Source organism: Oncorhynchus tshawytscha, linkage group LG01 (assembly GCF_018296145.1).
Source record: "Oncorhynchus tshawytscha isolate Ot180627B linkage group LG01, Otsh_v2.0, whole genome shotgun sequence".
Lineage (NCBI taxonomy): Eukaryota > Metazoa > Chordata > Actinopteri > Salmoniformes > Salmonidae > Oncorhynchus > Oncorhynchus tshawytscha.
The window spans coordinates 29,158,582-29,172,565 of record NC_056429.1 but is presented as its reverse complement, the minus strand read 5'-3'; the positions used below and the strand labels follow the sequence as shown (position 1 = coordinate 29,172,565).

The 13,984-nt window shown below is 44.9% G+C and overlaps 1 protein-coding gene across 2 annotated transcripts in view; it reads right to left on the bottom strand.

Moving 5' to 3' along the window:
* The window catches only part of LOC112248990 (E3 ubiquitin-protein ligase SH3RF1-like), a 56,632-nt gene that overhangs the window by 20,984 nt on the left and 21,664 nt on the right, over window positions 1-13,984 (bottom strand). The window contains exons 1-2 of one of the 2 annotated variants that reach the window (XM_042320134.1): window positions 5,779-5,975; window positions 234-509 (exon numbers count right to left, since the gene is read on the bottom strand). In XM_042320134.1, the coding sequence (XP_042176068.1) occupies window positions 234-509; window positions 5,779-5,949 (447 nt within the window). In that variant the 5' untranslated portion in view covers window positions 5,950-5,975. Of the gene's footprint in view, window positions 1-233; window positions 510-5,778; window positions 5,976-13,984 lie in introns of those variants that run through there. The other variant, XM_024418499.2, reaches the window with a different exon arrangement.

The following is a 13,984-nucleotide window of genomic DNA, read 5'->3' as shown; positions in this document are numbered from 1 at the left end:
CCGGTGCATACAAGAGACTAGTTGCTGATTCAACTGAACTTAAAATTACTTTAGAAACATTTTACAACAGGCGCCAGTGAGTTTCTTTAGATTGGTAGGGCCGAAAAAGTTAATAGTATTATATGAAAACGGTACTACAGTATTCTAAAATGTTGGTATCATAAGTATTATTACGCTTTGGTACCGTGATACAGGTATACCGTGCAACACTAGTAAAGTTGTCTATAACTCACCTTAGTAAAGGGCAGGCAATCCTTGTCTGCCTCCTTGTCTTTGAGCTCAAAGTCATAGAGGGCCTTGCACTGTGGCGGGGGCTGCGGCAGTGGCTTGATGATCTGGACAAAGTTGGTGGGGAAGAAACCGTGGACTCCGCCAATCTCCCCGTGGTACCAATTCTCATCCACCTGACGTCGCAGGATGATGACGTCACCCTTACTGAACTTGAGGTCCCCAGGTTCCTTGCCATCGTAGTTGTACAGGGCCTTGGCACAGGGCAGCTGGGGTACACCCTGTAGAGGGAGAGAGAGAAAGAGAGTTCAGGCTAGACCCAAAATATCAGGACTGATGGAGCACCACTCAGAAGCACATACATTTTTCAAAACCCAGAGAGGTGTAACTGAAGACCAGAGCCACTTGGGACAAGAACACAGTGAGGGGTAGTAGTGATGGGTCACACACACACACACACACACACACACGGGAATCAGGAATAAACCACCCTGACTTGAGCAGAGGAACACTTTCAGATAGGCTAGTGGTGAGTGAGGGTGTTGCGGTCTATCATCCCTCCCTCAGGTGAATCATCGGCTTCCTCCAAGTCAGGGAAGGCCTCAGTCACCACTCTCACCTCTCTGTTTCTCTCTAACCGAAAGAGAGACTCAAAACGATGTACCTAAAAGAAGCTCGGCCCAAAACAGACACCAGTTACTATGGAAACCAAAGGAAGGACTACTTGCTATGGGAGCAGAAAGAAAGAAGAAGCAATAAAAGAGACAAGAAAACTGCATTCCCAAAACAAGGAGTAAACAAAACCTGCATCTGTCGGAGTGTGTGTGCGCGAGAGACACTGAATGTGTCTCGTTAGGGCCCCTTTAAGTGAGAAAGTCGGTTGTAGTACAGGATCAGAGTGAGACTGTGATGAGCTTGGGTGTCTGTGGCTGGCGGGGGGGGTGATGCAGCAGTCTAAACACCCTGGGCCTGGCCCAGTTCTCTTACACAGGAAGGCTTGGTGGTCTCGACCTGCTAGTCCGGAGCCCTGAAAGGACCATTCAGGGGTGAGAACACAGAGGGGGTACCAGGGGGATCAATGAGCCCCATTCAGGATGGCTGTCCAAGAGGAGGGCACCCATCCAAAAATCCTCTACCCCCTTCCTATCCCTCCCTGTACTCTGTTAGAGGCCTTTAGAAGTGCTCAGAATCACAATCACTACCAACAGTGCCTGGATCCAAACACTGACAGGAAAGAAACTAGGCATTAAAGAGAACACGGGAGAAAGATAGTCAAAGGTAAAGAGAAATAGGGAAAGAGAAAATGGGTGATAGAAAGGGGGTCTGGGAGAGAGAGAGAGAGAGAGTGCGAGAGAGGTGAAAGTAGAGTTTGGCGCAGGCAGGCGCTGTGGTCTCGTTAAAGGCTAATGAAGTGTTTCGCGGCTGAGACGAGAACGAGAGTACAGAACACAGAGCTGTGATGCTGAGCCAGGGAGACATTAACCCACCCGCGCACAATCACACAGCCCTGCTTAGACCTGGGCTCCGTCTTACCAGGACCTCACAGCCAATCACACACTGCACAGGGTGGTCAGGGCTAAGGGGGGTGGGAGGGTCTGGGGGAGAGAGAAGAGGGGGCCAGGCAGCCCCCCAGATGTAAATGCACATTAACGTTAAAAGCGCTGCTACTTGTTTAAAAATAACATGGCATGTTATGCAGAAGAGGGAGAGGAGAAAGGGACAAAAAAAGGACAAACTGATATAAAAGTGTGTACATTCAGACTGTTGGCACATTCAGGTCGCCTCATTTTCATGACTGTTCGTTAACCACCCTTAAGATCGCTACACACCGTACGCAAACGCAGTGACTGAGCGGCGCTTTCTGCGTACCTTTGTGTGGCTAAAATGTTGGAACGGACCGTATACGATGCTCTGTTTGCATAGGGTGTGTAGGGCCCTTTAAACTCAACAATGGTCAGTACACAACAACTAGTCAGTGTATCGAGTATTGACTTTACTCGCCACAGAAACCCAGTGCTCTGCAGTCCAGTAGTGCTTTCCACACACGCAGTCACAGACTCTCTCCCTCAACTCAATACCCCTCTACTTGCCTCACACAAGAGGAGCCGTCAGCAGATTTACATTTCCCTGTTCCATCCCAGTTTGAAAGATAGCGTAGAGTAGGGGTCATGGGGTTGAAGAGAGGGAGGGGGCTTCTGAATGGAAGAGTTGGTCTGCATGAATGAGATGGAAAAGGGATGGTGGGGGGGGGGGGTCGTTTCCGTTTTGCAACCATGGAAACTATGCCAATGTGTCTGAACTGGACCAACATGAAGGAGTCTAATCCAGGCTTCAGTCCAGTCCAAACAACTGGCCGCCAGCCCTCCCGCCATGTGTGTGTTAGTCACTGTACGACTGGGTTTCACAATGTACCAGTTGATGCCAATGCCCTCTTGTTTATAAAAGAGGGAGAGCATCCCCCACATCCACACAACTGGTACAATCTCGATTGGCTTTTCACCCCCATCCGGAGAGAGGCAGACAGAACAGACTGCGTCAGGGAACATCTTCCCTGCTCCTCAGCCTCTCCGCTCCCACAGATAAAGCCTTGATACCGGTGTGTTGATGTGGCTGGGGCTCCCTTCCCAGGGAGAGCAATGAGATGGAGATCAACAGATACTAAGGCTTTAAATACAGCCAAGGGAAGAGGGTAAACTTTTGCTCTAGTCCCCTTCCTCCCTCCCTCGACCTCTCCCCCCTCTCTTGCTCCAGCCCACATTAACAGCTGCTCTGAATGAAATGTTTAATGGAAGTCATCATTCATCAGCATAACTCTGTATCAGACAGAGCAGAGCCGAGCAGGGAGCTTTATCTCACCATTGCACCTCTAATGAGAATCTGACTACAGGCCACAACTAGTCATTTCTGCCCTGGTTATAGATTTAAGCACATGATATGACAGTACACCATCACAGGCCTACTGAGTGTGATGTGGTGTGAGGACTGCGGTTGAACAACAAGTACACATACTTCCACATCATGCATGACAGAGGCTGACTACACAAACACACTATTTCCATCCACAACTATGCACTCTCTAATTTGCAGAAAATGTGTTTGTGTGCGTGCATGTGCAAGAACAGCAGTATCAGGCTGCGTGTGAGTGCAGGGATCATCAATAGATTCAGCCGCGGGAAGATTTTTTCTTGAGCAGATGGTCAGGGGACCGAAACATAATTACAAATTGACCACAAGAAGTCCAAACAGATATCATATTTGTATACGATCACATAAACATACATATACTACACATACTATATATACACACACACACTATATTACATACACACACTATACACATACACTATATACACACACACACACACAATACACACACTATATATACACACACACACAATACACACACTATATATACACACACACACACACACACACACAATACACATACACTATATATACACACACACACTATATACATACACACACTATACACATACACTATATACACACACACACACACACAATACACATACACTATATATACACACACACACTATATACACACACACACCACACCACTACACACACACACATATATACACACACTATATTATATACACATATATACACACACACACACACACACACATATATACACACACATATATACACTTATACACACAAAAGCATGTGGACACCTGTTCAAATTAGTGGATTTCAGCCACACCCGTTGCTGACAGGTATATAAATTCAAGCACACCGCCATGCAATCACCATAGACAAACATTGGCCGTAGAGTAACTTGTTTTTGCTCAAAACTTGGGGGGGATAGAAGTCACCCGCGAACCGCCAGTTGGGGAACCCTGGTGTAAGGCAATATTGTCTGGCATCAGATTGTGTGTGTAATCCTACCTTCATCAAAGATAATGCAATTAGACCTGAGTGGAGTGCTACGTGGATTTGGCTGTAATAGTATTCACTTCCACGGCATCGAATCATTACAACACTGTTCTGCTCCGAAGCACAGCCAGATGTCAACCACCAGCGAGCAAACAGACAAAACACTATATGCATACAGACACACGCAGAAAGACAGACAGGGGTAAGCTTAGGTCATTGCCTGTGGACTAAACTAACCCTAGCCACCAATGACGACAGCAGCACTAGAAAAACAATCTGCCATTTTAACTCAGCAATCATAGGCTGTATACCTGCCATGATTTAGATTTACTGTAGTAGATTATGAAGAGAATGTCTGCTGCTCATCACACAGCTACTCTACCAAGTAACAGTAAGAATACTGTTTGGAACTGCCATAGATGGCCATCGGACACACAGTCCTTTGACTACAGGTGCCTTTAGGGAAGTGAGGTCTACGCTGATCATAGACAAAAAACACTTGGCCAAAGAAAAGTCCAGTCCCCAGTTTGGGAGGATTGAGGACTGTAGAGCGGTTCTTCTTCCAGCCAAGCCTCCTGTCTTTCGCCCCTGGGCTCGGTCTTTGTCAGCCCCCCCCCAAGCCAGAAAGATCCCAGACATTCCTGGACAAAACAGTATCTTTCTCCAACCAGCACATGGAATTCAGTCTTCATTTAACATGTCATTGTTCACTGATGAGTCTCCCCTAGAGTTGAGAAAGCACACAGGAAGGGAGTGACACAATGTGGAAGTGTGGAATTCTACGGGCAGTAGCCATCTTGTTTTCATTAAAGTGCCATTACTTTAAATTGCTTCCTAATGGTCTCGTTTATGACCACTGGGAGAGCGCAGCCTTCCCTGTTCCCTGCCTTCTCTCTCTGTACATACAATCCAATCCTGGGGTGGGTGGGGGGGCTTCTGATTGTGGATCATAAGCAGGGAAAGGACTAAGGTCAAGGAAATAATTAACAACATTGAGCAAAAATATAAAACGCAACATGTAAAGTGTTGTTCCCATGTCTCATGAGCTAAAAGATCTCAGGAATTTTTCAGATGCACAAAATGCTTCTCTAAAATGTTTGTTCATATCCCTGTTAGTGAGCATCTCTCCTTTGCCAAGATAATACACCTGACAGGTGGGGCATATGAAAAAGCTGATTAAACAGAATGATCATTACACAGGTGCACCTTGTGCTGGTGGACAATAAAAGATCACACTAAAATGTGCCATTCACACAAAGCCACTTCTCAAGATGAGGGAGCGTGCAATTGGCATGCTGACTGCAGCAATGTCTACCAAAGCGGTTTCCAGAGAATTTAATGTTAATTTCTCTACCATAAGCCACCTCCTACGTAGTTTTAAAGACTTTGGCAGTATATCCAACACAACTGCAGACCATGTGTAACCACACCAGCCCAGGACCTCCACATCCGGCTTCTACACCTGCGGGATCGTCTGAGACCAGCCACCAGGACAGCTGATGAAACTGAGTTTGCACAACCAAATAATTTCTGCACAGACGGTCAGAAACCATCTCAGGGAAGCTCATCTGCGTGCTCATTGTCTTCACCAAAGGTCTTGGCCTGACTGCAGTTCAGCGTTGTAACAGACTTCAGTGGACAAATGCTCACCTTCGACGGCCAGTGGCACGATGGAGAAGTGTCCTCTTCACAGATGAATACCGGTTCAATTGTACAGATTAGATGGCAGACATGGCTTGGTGTGGGTGAGCAGTTTGTTGATGTGAACGTTGTGGTCAGAGTGCCCCATGGTGGTGGTGAGGTTGTAGTATGGGGAGGCATAATCTATGGACAACGAACACAATTGTATTTTATCAATGGCAATTTAAATGCACAGAGATACCGTGACGAGATCCTAAAGCTCATTGTTGTACCATTCATCCTCCTCCATCACCTCATGTTTCAAATTGATCATCCACAGCCCTATGTCGCAACGATCTATACACAATTCCTGTAAGCTCAAAATGTCCCAGTTCTTCCATGGCCTGCATGCTCAGACATTTCACCCATTAAGCATGTTTGGGATGCTCTGGATCGACATGTATGGCAATGTGTTCCAGTTTGTGCCAATATCTAGCAACTTCGCACAGCCATTGAAGAGCGGGACAAAATTCCACAGGCCACAATCAACAGCCTGATCAACTCCATGCGAAGGAGATGTGTCGCGCGAGGAAAATTGTGGTTACACCAGATACAGACTGGTTTTCTAATCCACACTCCTACATTAATTTTTTTTTTTTTTTTAAGTATGTGTGACCAGATGCATACAGTGCATTTGGGAAAGTAGTCAGACCCCTTGACTTCAAAACTTTGTTACAGCCTTATTCTAAAATGGATTAAATAAACAAACAAACAATCTAAACACATTACCCCATAACAACAAAGCAAAAACAGGTTTGAATTTTTGCAAATTTATAAAAAATATATATATATCTCTTTACTTAAGTATTCAGACCCTTTGCAATGCGACTTGAGCTCAGGAGCATCCTGTTTCCATTAATCATCCTTGAGGGTCCACCTGTGGTAAATTCAATTGATTGGACATGATTTGGAAAGGCACACACACCTGTCTATATAAGGTCCCACAGTTGACAGGGTCCATGCATGTCAGAGCAAAAACCAAGTCATAGGGTTGAAGGAATTGTCCGTAGAGCTCTAAGACAGGATTGTGTCGACAGATCTGGGGAAGGGTACCAAAAAAATGTCTGCAGCACTGAAGGTCCCCATAACAAAATGTACAAAAGGGGTCTGAAAACTTTCATAATGCACTGTATCTGTATTCACAGTCATGTGAAATCCATAGTTTAGGACCTAATGAATATTTCAATTGGGGGTTAATTTGAGCTAGTCAGAGTAGGCAGGGCAAACCAGTTGTGATGTCTGCCATTTCAATAAATGAATCACACCATGACAAAAAACGCTAACCTGCAAATATAGTACACTATATGCCAAAAATTGATTTTGATATGGTAAAATATATTTGAGACAGTGCCTTCAGAAAGTATTCATACCCCTTCACTTGTTCCACATTTTGTTGTGTTACAGCCTGAATTCAATTTGTCTCACCTGTCACCTTTACACACAATACCCCATAATGAAATAGTGAACACTTTGTTTTAGACATTTTTGCACATTTATTGAAAAGGAAATACAGATCTCATTTACCTAAGTATTCACACTCCTAAATCAATACTTTGTAGAAGCACCTCTAGCAACGATTACAGTGGTCTTTCTGTGTAAGTCTAACACCTGGACTGTATAGTATTTGCACATTATTCTTTAAAAAAATTATAATCTTCAAGCTCGTTGTGGCTCATTGCTAGACAGCCATTTTCAAATATTGCCATATATTTTCAAGCATATTTAAGTCAATATAGATTTTGCCTTGTGTTTTAAGTTATTGTCCTGCTGAAATGGGAATGTCTCCCAGTGTGTCAGAAAGCAGACTGAAATCAGGTTTTCCTCTAGGACTTTGCCTGTGCTTAGCTCTATTCCGTTTCTTTTTATCCTAAAAAAAAACTCCCTTGTCCTTTGAAATTCACTGCTCAACTGAGGGACATTAAAGATAATTGTATGTGTGGGGTACATAGATAGTAGTCATTAAAACATTGTTAAACACTATTATTGCAGACTGGGTCCATGCAACTTGTGACTAAAGAAATGTTTTACTCCTGAACATATTTAGGCTTGCCATAACAAAGGGGTTGAATACTTATTGACTCAAGACATCCGATTTTCATTTTTAATTATTTTTAAAAAATGTCTAAAAACAACGAATTCCACTTTGACATTATGGGTTATTGTGTATAGGCCAGTGTCACCGCATCTAAATGTAATCCATTTTAAATTCAGGCTGTAACAGCAAAATGTGTGAAAAGGTCAAGGGGTGTGAATACTTTCTGAAAACACTAAAATCGCTCAAAGATTTAGGGGGGGGTCCTTCACGTCACTGGTAAAAAGACAACCTGCAGAACACAGTCAGCAACATTTTGGAATATTGCATTTTGATACGTGGGTCACCAAAACAGAAAGAGAAATGCAACACGTTTGTCAATCACTCCTATCGATTATCACATTGAAATCAATTGTGCGAGAGGGTGACATGAGGTTGCACGTCCTGTTAATACTAGCACAGCTCAAAAACCACACGGAATCTGGAAATAATGTGTGCATCACTGGATAGTGGACAATTTGTAGAAGACAGCCATCTGCATTTAGAAGTGTTTAATTTATATTACTTTGTCATGTAGTGTATGACATAGCCAATGAATATACACAGAGTATACCAAACATTAGGAACACCTTCCTAACATTGAGTTGTGTGCGCAAGCCCTGATCAGCATGTAAGTTATAGCCAGATGAGAGTTGAAAGATGAAAGTAGCTTAGGCTACTTTTAAACCAGTAAAACATCATTTTCAACAGCGCATTTGAAGGAAAAATGATGACCTAGCAAATTACATTGGTTATCACTCAACTAATAAAGACTAATATTGCACAGGACACTTCAAAACATTCAAATGCTGAAGGTGACAACCAGATGTGCCCGATCAGGAATAGGCCTTCCTCTCATTGGTCAGCGCGTGAGGCGGCACACAACTCACAGTTTGACTATGTTACTAATACTGGGGTTGTTCGGCATGCAAAATTACTTATAGACCAATGACATGCTTAGTTCCACACTGAAGGAGAAGACACAGTTGTCACAAAATTTGATATTTTCAGATAGTAGAAAGAAAGTAATGAGTAAGACATTTGTGAACTGGCGATTTGGGACTTTTGAATAGATTTTCTGACAGATGCATGCTACATTTGGAGTGGTTTGGGCTCCTGCGGACAGATCCCTAGTGACAACGATTGGTTGTCACTGTTATTTAAGTGGTAGTTTGACTGTCAAGTCAGCGTATTGGTGTGGCCAGCAACTTTTAGAGAGATCCCTCCCCCCTAATTATCGGTGCCATTTGAGAAAGAAAATGACAGTTGCATTCTAAGTCCTGCAACCTCCAGCGTGTATGACAAAATCAACAGTACCAAAATAAAGATATTGCTCTGTTTAAGCAAATGATCGTGTCATCTTGTTGACTAAACTTTTATACTAACATCACCCAATCGGAGGTAAAAACGATGTTTAATTCCCCCCAATTCAATGTGGTCGAAACACCAGCTTGTGTAATGTAGTAGCACATACTGTACACATCATGGAAAGCAGAGTAATATACATTAATTAGATATGGCAAAACAATTAAATACCTTAATTTAGGATAGGAAATGAAGCAAAGATTTGTTCAATAATCAGATCTCACTAGTTTAACCATTTAGACTTTTTTTTTTTATTTAAATTGCTCCCAAGCACAATCTAACCAGGCACTCTAGACTGGATGCTCCATAGGGTATGTGCAGCAGGTTGAACGTTTGATGTCCCTAACCGGAGGTAAGAATGAGCAGATCAGTCCGGACACATGGAGACAGCACCGATCAGGAGAAAAGATGAGTGGGTTGACTCTGATAGAGGGCTAGTAAATCTATTTAGCCATAATTTAGCCATTAATAGACTTACTAGCCCTGTCTGAGTCCTCTAAAAGGTTATCAGAGTCCTGTAAAGGTTACCTCAGGAAGCCAGACAGATCAGAGTCTACCTCCAGCGCTCTCAGATGACCTCAAACAGGTCTGTTCATTGAGCCAAAGAGCAGCTAGCTAGCGTTACTGGTCCTACTGCCCCTGCACGCACTCCTGCATGGAACCAAGACAAAGACTAACTTCCAACCACTGGTTTCTATGGCAACTCGTCTCAGCAAGCCTTTTTGAGGGCTATTTATGGGCCTCTTTACAATGTAGTGAATCTTATGAAAGAGAGTCATTCAAAGTCAGAGGGGTATGCAGTTCCTGGGGGGGCTGGTGGGGCCAGGGGAGGGGCGTAGGGCAGTGCTGAAGTTAATGGACTATCACTTTCTCTAGACGGTAAAAGCTACAGTAACACACCATAGAGGAGTGAACAGATGGAGGTCTGGCTCACACATGAACATCTCACTAGTCCTCAACTCTACTACTGGCTCGGTGTACTGGCACTAACGATCTTCCGGTTCCTCCTGCTATCCCTAATAGGTTTTTCAAATAATTGGAATATTTGTAGTACTTTTTAAGTTAATATATGCAGTCAACTTGTGCAATGTTAAGACATGAAGCAGATTGCGTTCTTCACATTATGAAGCTTACCGTAGTTCCCCAGAAGTTAAGCCAGTGTTTGTAAATAGCACAACGGGAGAAAGCGGGAGCTGGTGAGTCCACGAGTCTCTGTTGTGCACATGAGGTGATGAAGTCATACTTGTATGCCATTTACTATTAAATGTTTGCTAACAGATATCTTATACCGGCTTTCTGCCGTGTTTGAGAAGCCAAAGAGCTCTGGATTAGTTATTTTTTCCCCTGTGCTTCCCACTAGCGTTTCCCCCCCCCCTCTCTTCCTCCTCCTCTCCCCTCAGTGTACACATGCTGCTCTTCCGTCAGAAAAGCATGAATCACAACTTTGTGCAACTGAACAATCTCACACTTCCGCTTGTAAAATGTCCACACTCACTGAAAAAGGACATTCTGTAGCTACTTGCTATGCCTGTATAACTTTATTAGCTGGAGTTGTTGATCTTTGCAATTAGTATATGTTCATTTATGTTAGTTATCATTCAGCTAACAGCGTCTATGCGAGTTCACTATTACTTGCGTAATTTGGGGGGGTATTCTGGTAATAGAGGCCCAATGGGCTTTCCTTGCGTTTTTCCAACACCCTTGTGTGCTACACCAGTAATACCGTAAAACCCTGGAGACTGCCCAAGCCTCATTCCTAGGTCAGGTCACTAAAGGTCTTTCTCATCCAGACTAATGCACATACAAAAGAGCCATTGCATCCCTTCCCGAGTGTCAGTTTTAAACACACACCTCAGGAGTAGCCACTCGTTGACCCAAACCAATTTTCCCTTTATGGCCTATTCACTGGGCTGCAGTGTGGGGGCTCCTGGGAATTGCAGTCCTTGGCTTTGATCAAAACAGCCTCTCCTGGAGTCTGGACAAAGTGAGGGCCCATGAGGCAGCCATGTGTAGGTCTAAACCAGGGACTAGGTTACATTCAGAATTCACTTTAAGAGAGGGGGATTAAAAAATCTATTAAAAACATTCAACACAAGTACAACTAAGACGTTGCTGAGGCAGGAGCATTTAGTAGTAAGCTACAGATTAGTCATCAAAAAGAAACCCGTTTGCCAGGAAGGGGGTCTGGGTTTATGGGAGACCATACGGTTTTGATAAAGCTGTGAGCGGCTGTGTGTGTGTGTTGGTTGGTTCGATGCGTTGTAGTGAGGTTGCCATCTTACATGAGCACGCGTGTGCATGGACCGTGTGAGTGCATGTGCGTGTCTAGCCTTTACCTGGCAGGTTGGCCCCATTCCAGCAGTGGAGACTGGTTCTGGGTGGCTGGGGAAATCACATGGTCTGTCTGGCTAAAGCAGCAGACCTGAGAACAGAACCCTCTATCTCTGTGCCAGTTCATACACTGAGTGGGCTTAAAGACTCTCTCATAGGAAAGAGCCCACTCACATTACACTGAGGAGAAAGAGGGGGAGGGAGGAAGCATGATCAAAAGACAGAAGAGCAGGAGTAGAGGAAGATTTGGGGGGGGTGAGAAGAGACACTGAGATCGGAGTGTCAGTGTGATGGTGATGCTTCTGACAGAACCTCCACTCCAACAGGAGCCAGAAACACACAGCGACACGTTGAGACGGGGCCCCAGCAGGCTTGTTGGCCAGGACTAATATAATGTAGCAGAAACAGCTGGGGGAGCCAGAAGGACAAGGAAACAGAAATCTGTTCACTTTATATCCCTGCCTGCAGTGATGCGAGCAAGAGCAGTACACTTACAAGTTCTTCCAGTAATTCACCAGGGATCTTCCACTGGGCCAGTTTGGCCACACAAAGACCATGCAGTCACTAAAAGCAATGAATCAAAAAACTCCCACTTATCTGTCTATTTTCCTCTCCTCTTCTCCCAGTCCATCTTGCTCTGGCTGAGGCATGTTAAACGGGCTGAGTCGTGCAGCTCTAGGCTGAAGGAGAGGCTGGGATTTTATGTTTGGTGAGTAGAGGAGCAGGCTTTAAGAGTGGCCCCGAGAGGCTCAACATCCGCACATTAACTCCTCTCTCAAGTTCACATCTCCCCTCTCTGAAAGGCTTGTTTTCTGCTCAGCCTCCCTCTCTTTCACCATTTCTCCCACAGATGTCAGCCTTTGGGCCACTCTGGAACCACAGAGTTCAGAGGGAAGTCAGCGTTGAAATCTCATGTTTCTATCCATGACTTTTTCTGCTGAAAATGCAAGAGAGAACATAGGAATCTTCAATCTCCTAATCGAGAATGTGCTCTGACAGAGGCTTTAGAATAAATAAAGTGGGATTGGGACTAAATTCAAAGAGATTACTTTACGAAATGTCATAGTTATCGGTGTATCTAGTGCCGCTCGGTGTGAGCTGAATACTAAGAGCCTCTTCAGAACTCTCCACTACCGCTCAGCTCCTAGAAGAAAGCGGGTGCAGCATGGTTGTCGGTAGGCTTTTGTTCCAGTCAAGTCAATCAGTTAGACTGAGGCAGAGCCAGCTGTTCCTGTCCTGCTGAGTCAGTCTGGACTGATTTGGCCTTGGCAGAGGTAGTGGCACTGGGAGGGTTAATTGTTTAAAAAAGAGGACTGGATCATCTGCTAAGCAGACAGCAGCACCGCAGGACCTGAATTAGCAGCGTTTAGACAAGAGGAACACACGAACAGAGTTGAAAGTACACAGTCAATTTACTGATTACATGGGCTGTGATTGGGCCCTGATGGGCCTTGACCAATGGCCAGTGTTAAGACTTTAGGTTGTGGGTTGGTCCTGCCAGTTTCAGACCACTGGCCTTTAGGCCCGAGCTTGGCCTTTCGGGCCTCAGACCTGTGTGCATCAGCCTTTGGGGACAGAAAGGAAACAGCGGACAGCTAAACGGTTGTTTGCATTGGCTGGTATTTGGACACCTCTACAGTGGACAAACAAAGCAGCTGCGGCAAAGGACCAGTATACAAATGCTGCATCTGTTCCCCCTTTCAGACCATCACAGCTATGTCCATCATTTACCATTCTGTTAGAAAGCGCACGTTTGTGTGTGTAATCCAGTATGGGAGTGTGTTGTGTGCAGTGTTCTCCCAAAACACCCACAGCTTAGATCGAACGGCTAGCATTTCTTCTCCTCAGTTGAATGCTGGCGGAGCTCTCGAGCCATGAAGCTAGAGAGCCAGGGACAACAGACTGGCTGCTCTACGCTCCCCCCCCCCCGATATTTTGGCAGACCTGAGCGAGACCATTAGAGTCAGACCATTGTCAACTCCACCAGCTTATGCAACCCCCTTACTAGACCTGACCCCTGTCCTGTCTACCAAGACCTTGACTGGGTCTCTGCACCTGAAGCAACACATCCAATCACAGCTACGTAAGCAAAACAAAATGGTTTTGTTTGTTCACAGAGCCCATACAAACAGAACTCAGAGGCCAGAGCGTCTGCATAGCAGCTGGACTTCATCAGCTTATCAGACTGAGGGTGTCAGGGCAGGCTAACAACAGGCAGGCAGGGGCTTATGTTCTGGTCTGCCCTGGTGGTGAGAAGGGAAGGGACTGGGAGAGAGGAGAGAGCTTATGGGAGGGAGGGGCTGTGTGTTTCTGGCTCCAGAGGACAGGCTGTGAGACACAGTAGGAGCTAACGAGGGATGCACACTGCTATTATCAGCAGCTCAGAGCCCAGCTCACACAATATCAATA